Raw genomic sequence first — 9,624 nt, 5'->3', positions numbered from 1 at the left:
GTCCCGAACTCTCCGCGATCAAGGGTTTGAGTTTCAGGGTGACATGTGGTGCCTCAACATGACGGAGAAGCGGCATCGTTTGCACAGTTCACTCAATTCCATCATGAAATGCATGATTGGGAAACTCATATTCAGTTGCAAGATGATTTAGTTGAGCATATGTAGAATCATGTTGGCAATCAATAAGTGTATCTTTTAAACAATTTAATTTTAATCGGGCTTGTTAAACTTTCCTATATTTTATTTTCAGTTATGAAACTATGCTATTTCATTTGTTTTTAGAAAATATGCAAAATGTTTATATTTATTGAAAACCGACGGCTAGCCGGCCACGCACATAAATATGGGTCAGCGTGTTGGACGCACTGCCGATCCAAATCATAAATCGAACGGACAAACAATCGATGGGCGATCCAAGCGGACGAAAAGCGAACAAAATCACCGTCCGTTTGGGTCGGTTGGTTGAAGTTGCTAGATATTGTGTTGGAAGACCGACGTTTGAGGAATACTTGAGAGGGTTCGTTTGATGGTTGCATGAAATTTGAAGCAAAAAAAAGTCGGCCGCTCAGGATGCGTAGACGAACACGGCGTCGTGTGCTAGTGCTGACTTGAGACGGGAGGTCTTTTCAGCGCACAGCACAGCACATCAGAGCGCAGAGACAGAAGCGTGCAGCCATGTTTGACAATCACAGGCAAACCCACATGCGACACCAGTGCGTCTGCTATAAATTTGGTTGGACCTCAGCGCCCGTTTGCTTTCCCACGGCCCGTGTTGGGGTTAGGTTCCTGCTTACTGCTACCACCAGTGGATTTGTCGTTTCGCCAGCGGAAAAAAGCAGATCAAACCCCGATTAGATGGCCAGGCTAATCTACAGCGGAAATACACGTCCTCCTCTAAGAACTAAGATTGTTTAGATGAGCAGAGCATCTACCGTCATGACAAAAATCGGTGCATGCCAGGTCAAGTATTGACTCCGGAAGACCCGTGGGAGAAAGACAGCGCGGGAGAATACCATCATCATCACCTACTTTATCTGTTACCCGCCCGTGCAGCGTTGCGGTGCGTGGGCATGCTTTGCTCCGCCTTTCGGCTTTCGGTAGAGGACCGAAAGCCGCGTGTTCGTGTGCGACATCCGAAGACCTTTCTCTTCTTCCTTGCCCATCAAGGGAGGTTTCGGTTTTGGATGGGCCTTCGATCGCTTGATCCGAATCACATGCCACGTGACTTTCTCTGGGTCGGCAGCTTCTATACCGAGATTCTCTTTAGAAATTACCACTACCACCACACTTGTTTTTACTTACTTTGCGGCATAAATCTCGTGATGTCTGGCGAGGACAAGACAGATCACAGATCAAAATGCAGTAGCGGCCATAGGTTACTTTTCCATGTTTTTCCTAATAGTAGTACTCTTTAAAGATGCTTTCACCAATTCGGGGAAACTTGTGGTGCTCGTTTGGACAAAATGTTTCAACAAAGTAGGCTTCCTTTACGCGGAGCCGTCTCTATACGTACTATTCTTGCTTTTGCTTGTTGCTCCCTTTTCTCGTCTTGCCGATTGTTCCTCTCCCGAAAGCAACACGCCTGCTGGTTTGGAGTGCGTGCGTGGATCCAACCACGGCCGCAGCATCTCACATCCAAGGCAACACGGGAAATTTCCGGTCCCCAGATGCTTTCATTAGCCGAGACCCGAGAGAGAGAGAGAGAGAGGATGACAGCTTGAAAATCAAACTTCTAGAAGCAACGGCACGTTGAAAGGGCACTCCAAAATAAGAAAAAAAAATAGAGTGTACTAGGCGTACCGCGTACACATGTTTTATAAGATAAGAGACGAGGAGTATAACTTTTCTTTTGCCATTGGCAAATTCTGGATAAATTGCCGGACGTGCAATGCTTCAGGTTCCGCATGATCTTTATTCAATTATCAGTATTCTTTTGTCGCAGTGCTTGGAGTATTATATTACGAAAAAGACCATTAGATTTGGCTCTACTTTACCTACACGAGGGAGACGGACACGTGATTAATTACGTACTAGTAGTACTTGGTTAAGCAGCATCTAGTGCTGGCCTCAAGACAAGAGGAAAAATGCTTTTTTTATAGAAAGGGAAAAGGGAAGACCACACGCCCGGTTCCCACCAGCTGTACCCACCCGGGCCGCTCGCCGCCACGTGGGCCCAGCTCCTTGACGCCCCTGCGTCAGCGTCGCAGCCAGGCCAGACGGACCGCATCCATACGCTACCCCCACCGCCCACCGCGCTCGAGCCCCCCGAGGAATCTCAATATCGCAAAACGGTCGCTCCACCTCCAGAGCCCGCCCGCTCAAATACGAGTATAACCAACCAACTAGCACTCCTCTTTTCCCTTGTCGTCTCCGTTACCGCTCGCACTTGCCACTCAAGCAAGTACTACCGCCCCTATTCTCTCTCTCTCATGGCGGACTCCTCGTGCTGCCCAGCGAAACCCTAATGGCGAACCGGCGGCGCCGCCACGCCCCCCGCGCCGTAGCCTCGCCGCCACGAGCTCCCTTGGAAGGTAATCGCCAGCCCGCGTCCTGAACCCGCAGCGGATCTTACTCACCCCATTTCCCACCGCTCGTCGGATCCGCCGCGCTGATCTATTACCTTGCTGCAGATTGGAAGCTCTCGACCCGGCGAGGAAACTAGGAGACGCAACGCCTCAGGGACAGGGAGGGAGGCGCCATGGGCGATCTGAAGGAGATGAAGTACAGGCGGAGGATTGGGCTCGAGGAGCGCGCGCAATGCAGCGACCAGAGGGGCGTCGACTGGGGCGTGCTCAAGCAGGACCCCGTGGAGCTGCTGCGCAAGCTGGACGAGCTGAGGGACCAAATCACGCGCTCCTGCCAGGTCGCCCAGCAGCCACGGGAGCACCGTCGGGTGGGCCGCCGACCGCCCTCCTTGCTACCCGAGCTTCCCGAGCCGGTGCCTCTACCCGGGTATCATCGCCCACGCTATGGTGGTGGTGCCCGGTATGGGCATGGCTTGCCGCTGAGCCCATGTGAGCCGCACCACTCTGATCATGGGGAGAGGTATGCGAGGCAGTCAAGTGGAAGTGGGCGGTATCGCCAGTACCCAGGGAGGCAGTGGGACAACGGCGGGAATTACCATCAGTATGGGTGTGCTAGTCCGCATTATCCGCATGGACAGAGGGCGGCACCACAAGAAGAGCACATACCGATGGCCAGATACTTCGCGGGGCAGCATGAGTGCTACCGATTTGAAAGGTCACCATCTATTTCATCAGATTATGACCAAAGGTCTGTGGCATCATCGCTTTACTCTCACCGCTCGGTGTCAAAGAAAAGGGCTGAGTATTTCAGGAAGAAGGCAGAACATCTCTGCCGGCCAATGCATGGCGCGGCACCATTTGTTGTCTGCAGCTCTTGTTATCATCTCTTGCAGGTGCCTGTGGAAAAATGCATGGGGTGGAAGCAAAACCGGCTACAGTGTGGGTCTTGCTCTGAGATAATCAGCGTGAAGCGCATGAAAGGAAAGGCTATTCCCTACACATCCTCACCGTCCTTCAGTTTGTCCAAAACTGAGCAAAGCTCACATGATCGAATGAGACGAGAGTTTGAGCATCAACATCATGATGATGTCACTTCCGCGTTTTATAATCTGAATGAGCACAGCAGCATGCAAATCAACATAGACTTTGGTGATGATAATTCAGTTTCTTCTACCATTAGTCATGATGAAAGGACTGACAAAGAATGTGGCTCAAACAGGAGCATTCAGTCAAAAGCAGATGGTATCTCTCTGTCTCCACGCAGGTCTGGAGATATTGAAAGCCCAAAGGATATATTATGTGAAAGAGATGCAGATTGTGAGGAGGAACATTCAGTAGATTGTCCAATCAGCCCGTGTTCCCCAATTTTAGAGGACAAACTTGTTGATCCACTGTGCAGCCAAGAAAAACACAATTGTTCAGAGGACCTAGGTATGGATAATGGATCTGACCTTAATTGCAAAGGAGAATACAATGTCAATGATGATGAGAGTGTCAGCATGGGAAGTGAACAAAAGGTCAATGAAGCTGAACTTGTAGAGGAAAGCATGTGCAGAAAGCACGATCAAAAGAACAAGGAAGATCACTGCTCTAGCCTTGAAGATGTTAGCAAAATGCAGAATAGTACAAAAGGTGACCCTGATAGAAACGAAAAGTGTGAGTGCGCAAGCAAAAACGATGTCAGAAGCAGTCCTGAAAGTGAAGGTACATGCAAGAAATATGACCGCAACAGCAAAGAAGATGAAACAAGCGGCCTGGAAGTTGAGAACATAAGCAATGAGTTTGACAAGAACAACGCAGTGGACAGCAACATTGCCCTTGAACATGCCAACACTGCCATTGAATTTGAAGGTACAAGCACAAGTGAGAGATCTGAAGAAAACCTAATGGAACAACATAATGGAAAATTGCATGAGCCATGTGCTGAGGATGCCAATGCCCTAACGGAGAGTGGGTCATCAGTTAATGGGCGCACAAATTCTGGTTTCTCTCGTGGTTCTTCTGAGGCAGGGTTAGATGAAGATCAATCCTCAACTGGTAAGAGCGGGGATTCATCATTTTTTGCTGGTTTCTTGAAGAAGGGGTTCAAGGACCTTTCTTTATTTAACCAGTCCATGGATAGTGTTAAGGTTTCAATCAATGGCCATCCAATCTCTGAAAGAGCTCTTAAGAAGGCAGAAAAGAAAGCTGGTCCTGTTGAGCCTGGTTCATATTGGTAAGTATTTGCTGTAGTGCTAGCAGCAATTGAATTGTTGAATAGTCTGCTGCACTTTTATTAGTTTGCGTTGGGTAGACTGCTTTACTTTGTTCATTGTTAACTTTGATAAGGACAAACAAATGCTTGTCTCAATAGTCTTATAGCAGTAAACCTGGTTTAGTGAAATTATGACAGGCAAGACATAATTATTTTTCAGTATCTCTAGATGCTAGAGCAGAAAATGCTCTGGTGATCTATTTGGAATTCTCTTCCATGTATTTGAGTCATATTTTTAGTTTTAGCTCTGTGTGCAGATGCACCTTTGTGCCCCTTCTTTTCTCTAAATAATACTATTTTCAGCATTTCATATCTGATAGCTAGAAACCAAATTCGTGGTCGTGCTTTTGGCTCAACATATGCTCCCTCCGTTCCAAAATATTTATCGTGGTTTCCACTAGAACCACGACAAGTATTTTGGAATGGATGGAGTACATCATAAATCACACTTCACACCTATTCCGTAACCCATTATTGATTTTGATGAATAAGAAAGTGAAGGCCTTGCACTGTCATATCAGTGCTGCAAAAAAAAAGCGTTCCTCTTAAGTTTTAATCAAGAATGTATTTTTTTTTCAAACATGCTTGATGTCAGATGCAATCATTCACAATTACACCTTTAGTGTAATGAAGGTTAAAGTATTTTTACTTGTACCTCTTCCCAGTGCTAGGGATGGCTTGTTCCATCATCTGTTTATTTCTTCATAAGAAACTTAAGAAATGAAAGGCTGGGATGTCCATTGATTTCCCCTTGATTAACGAGACGCAAATCTTTCGCGCTTTAAAAAAAACTGAAGTAATGGCAGCTAAGCTTAAATGCTTAATAGTTAGGTAATCATGGTGATAACTAGTATGTTCCTTGCACTCGTATGAAACATGAGTCATAATGCTACTGTTATGATTATCATCATGCCAATTGCTGAGCTTCTTACCTTTCAACGTGCATGGACATAAATTATGTTTACTGTTGGATTTGTGGTGGAGTGTTACCTCCAGTTTCCCCTCAGATTATTCACTTTTCACTTGGCTTGGGGTTTTTGTTTTTCAACGGATATTAGTGAGGCATGCATTATCTAACTAATTAGTTGCTTTGTCGTTAAATCATGATGCATGCTGTTGTATGATTAAACTTTCATTTCGGAGGGATTTCTTTGAAGACAACATTGACAGTTCTGTTTGTTGTGTTCATGGTACAGGTATGACTGCCGTGCTGGATTTTGGGGTATCATGGGTAGAGAATGTATTGGCATTATTCCTGTAAGATCTAGTTCCTGTTCTTCTTTCTAACTAAGGATATTTCTATAAAATTGTGTTCTCATGGTTTCCACTTTGCAGCCATATATAAGAGAATTCAATTATCCAATGACCAGAAATTGTGCTGGTGGGGACACTGATGTCATTGTCAATGGCAGAGAACTTCATAAGAGAGATTTAGATTTGCTTGTAGGAAGAGGACTTCCACGCATCTCTGGCAAATCATATTCCATCGAGATTTCTGGAAATGTTACCGATGAAGCAAATGGAAAGAAGCTACGCAGTCTTGGCAAACTTGCTCCGACGTAAGTTCCTTTACATTCTGTTGCTCACGTCACAAGTTTTTGTGGCCGTCAAATTTGTCTCCATGCTCGTTGTAGAAGTTGCTAGCGAGTCTATGACATGTGGAATAAGAGGCTAAGAAAGTGTAGGGCACTGTAAATCATGATATTATTTGTTGAACAAATTACTTAAAAAGATATGTGAATATACAACCCAGAGTTGTGTTGAAAACTTGAAATATATTGCCGGCCCTTCTCCATCAGTTCAGACTTTTGTATGAACTGGCCGGAGTATTGCTTCAATTTGGTATCAGGGCCAATATTTTTTTTGTATTGCGCACTACATCAATCCCGTGTCTAAGGCCTGGAGGAGCCCAGATGTGAGAGGGAGTGTTGAAATATATTGCCCATCCTTCTCCGTCAGTTGGGATTTTGGGATGAACATAGAGCATTATCAGTCAAAATTCATTTGTGCTCCATCATATTGTTACCGAGTCCATGGTACTATGTTTTTTCGATAAATAACCCCAGTAGTCAAGCCAATAGCAAATGTGGTAAATAACCTCTCTGGGGTCAGGAGGTAGTTTGTTTTCAAGACAAGCAGCGTTTGTGTGGTTTCCACAGTTTCCATAACATTGCAGCCAAACATAGTTTAGCTGTAACACTTCCCCACCCTGCTTTCTTTAAGCCATTCCCCTACCTACCCAACTCTACTGGGAGGTGTAGGTGAAGAAAAAGCACATTGAACAATGATCCATACAAATGTGTCCAGGGCAACTGAAGAGGAGATGGTCAATGATTCCATCTATTGCGCAAAAAGAGCCGATCCATCCCCTCTTCCTAAGGGGTTGTCTCTAGTTAAAATTCTCCACCGCGTAACTAACCGTAAGGAGATTTTAATTTTTAAAGGGAGTTTCAAGCACAACAATTGTTTAAAAACTTTCTCATGGCAAACATCCTTTAGGAAGTGTACATAGATTTAACACTGAACCCCTTTTTTCCCTAGCATCCACACCTTCATCAGTCAATGTGGTGGAGTGGCAAACATCCAGTAGGTCTTGCCATTGCACAGCCAATTCCCCCCGCAAGCATCTATGAGATTGGAGACATGTCCCTTGAGAGTGAACAACTTATAAACAATTGACATTTTTGCCAAATGTAAGGTTATATAGACTTTTAAATCTGGAAATAATAGATGGCATCCATGTGATTGGCAATTAAAACCATGTTTGCTTAGTTTTGAGTCCGTCTGTTCTCGGTGGTGCGAGCTCATGCTGCATTTTGAGATTGTGTACATAAGACGGTAAGACTGTTTGTAGGAGGAACTGGCTAGAGCCATGGATAGCTTAAGGTGGAGAAACAAGTGAACATCCATGGATACCAGCTAAGGGAATGTAATGGAAGATAATCCATGGATACCAGCTAAGGGAATGTAATGGAAGATAAATTCTACACAGTTTGCCATGGATTTTGAGTCATGTCCTAAGCCACGTATACTCTATGTGCCCCCTGGCTTTCTGTTGGGCCTTGTATATTTGGTTTCTGGGAAGTACCGAGTTAGAAGAAAACTGTGCTAAGTGCTTACCTAGCATATATTACCAGCCATCCTCGTTAAGTGAAGTGCCATTTGGAACACTATTTTAAGCCATAATACACTTTTACCTATGACAATGACTTGTTTCTCCTAGTCACAACTCTCCAATCTTTAGCATAAACTAACTTTATTAGACACTCAACTTTAACTGTACTTCCAAGTTTTTGAAGTTGATTCGAGAAGTTCACTCTCTCCAATCCAGGATGTAGGTTTCTTTTAGAGTTGGGCACATGATTAATGGTGTAGGTAGCAATGAGTTTTTGAAGTTGATTCGAGAAGTTCACTCTCTCCAATCCAGGATGTAGGTTTCTTTTAGAGTTGGGCACATGATTAATGGTGTAGGTAGCAATGTTACCATTTATTTGTTTCTACAATAAGTACAAGTGCTAGAGTTTCTTTTGGCAGCACAATCAATACTAGAGTTATTACTAATACTTGATGAAACTAATGAGGCGCTAAATAAGCACACCATGAGCAGAAATGTGATGTACTACAGTAGTAGGCCTTATTTGTCAGTTGAAAAGGCTAAACCACAATTTTCCGTATTTGCCAGTCATTGCTGCTAAATCTCGTTAGACTAAATTATCAGTTCCTCTATATCCGCAACCCCAGCCTTCAAGTTCTAAACCTTATCTAGTCTAGATTAAATAAATATCACATGTCACAAAGTAAAGCGAAGCAATTGGTCTTTCCTTGTGCTTTCTATTGGAACAGTCTCTTTCTATCTGTGTTCCTGTATTATTCAGCTGCCACATTTTGGTTCTTTAATTGTCAAGAAGTCCAAGTTTTTGGAGCCACTTTGATGCATTTGGATTTAGCAATTTCAGTTATAGTCTTTCTTGATTATATTGCTTTCAATATGGTTATCATATCTACTCACAGTCATCTCCCTTTTGCTGAATAGAATTGAGAAGCTGAAGCGTGGTTTTGGTATGCACGTCCCTGAAGAGTTTAGGTAGCTGGATATAATGCGGGGTTCCTGCATTTTTAATAATCAGTTTAATCACCTCCCTCGGAGCTACCTATTGGAGGGCAAGTTTGTGATTTCTACTGAACTTGACATGGACGCTTTTTAAGTAGTACTTGGAGTGTTGGTGAGCAGCAGATGTAGCACTCAGGTTGTGATCACATGATCTTGTGGTTGTACTATTGATGACCTTGGTCCTACTAATTCAGTTTATTTGCTGAAAGCTATGTTTGGAAATGATGCAATCTGTCAGGCAGCACTAATTTCTCTGCAGCCTGTACTTATGAGTGTTATTGTCTTGATGTATTTTCTCATCACGTGAAGCTGTACTTATGAGTGTTATTGTCTTGATGTATTTTCTCATCACGGGAAGCCTTAGGTATACGTACAATTATCGGCTTGTAATATGTTCCTAGTGCTATACTTCTCTAATATATTTATATATGTAAATATATATGTTACTCTTGTATCATCTCTTCCTAGTATCATATGGTGTTCTGCTTTCGTGAGCTTGTGTATTAGAAGTTGTTAAATATTGTGTATTAGAAGTTGTTAAATATTCATTGGTGGCGGCCATGTCTGCACCCGAGCTCAAATGAGCTATGTTGAACCGTAAAATCAGAAATATATATAAAAAGATCTAGTTTCATTATGGTAAACTATGACAAATGTTCTAAGAGTTTGCAATATTTCATCACAAAATTACATTTGGAGTTGTAGTTGTAGCGAAAAAACAAAATTGATACTCT

The 9,624-nt window shown here is 43.7% G+C and overlaps 1 protein-coding gene across 2 annotated transcripts; it reads left to right on the top strand.

Moving 5' to 3' along the window:
- Positions 1-2,345: 2,345 nt before the first annotated feature.
- LOC123443904 lies at positions 2,346-9,347 on the top strand. 2 transcript variants are annotated; one of them, XM_045120459.1, is made up of 5 exons: positions 2,346-2,531; positions 2,631-4,562; positions 4,648-4,740; positions 5,976-6,036; positions 6,115-6,294. In XM_045120459.1, the coding sequence occupies exons 2-5, from the start codon at positions 2,699-2,701 to the stop codon at positions 6,122-6,124; spliced, it is 2,028 nt and encodes a 675-aa protein (XP_044976394.1). In that variant the 5' UTR covers positions 2,346-2,531; positions 2,631-2,698; the 3' UTR covers positions 6,125-6,294. The 2 variants fall into 2 exon arrangements, with proteins under 2 accessions (XP_044976394.1, XP_044976393.1); XM_045120458.1 differs by adding an exon at positions 8,813-9,347 and having other exon boundaries at positions 2,349-2,531; positions 2,631-4,740; positions 6,115-6,338.
- Positions 9,348-9,624: the final 277 nt, after the last annotated feature.

This window comes from Hordeum vulgare, chromosome 3H (genome assembly GCF_904849725.1).
Source record: "Hordeum vulgare subsp. vulgare chromosome 3H, MorexV3_pseudomolecules_assembly, whole genome shotgun sequence".
Taxonomy (NCBI): Eukaryota; Viridiplantae; Streptophyta; class Magnoliopsida; order Poales; family Poaceae; genus Hordeum; species Hordeum vulgare.
Note: the sequence above shows the minus strand (reverse complement) of the source record. Positions and strands in the feature narration are given on the sequence as shown.

Coding starts and splice junctions, on each gene's coding strand:
- LOC123443904 (XM_045120458.1), top strand. CDS start 2,699: ATGGGCGATCTGAAGGAGATGAAGTACAGGCGGAGGATTGGGCTCGAG. Junction 4,741..5,975: donor GTTGAGCCTGGTTCATATTG/GTAAGTATTTGC, acceptor TTCATGGTACAG/GTATGACTGCCGTGCTGGAT. Junction 6,339..8,812: donor CTTGGCAAACTTGCTCCGAC/GTAAGTTCCTTT, acceptor TTTGCTGAATAG/AATTGAGAAGCTGAAGCGTG.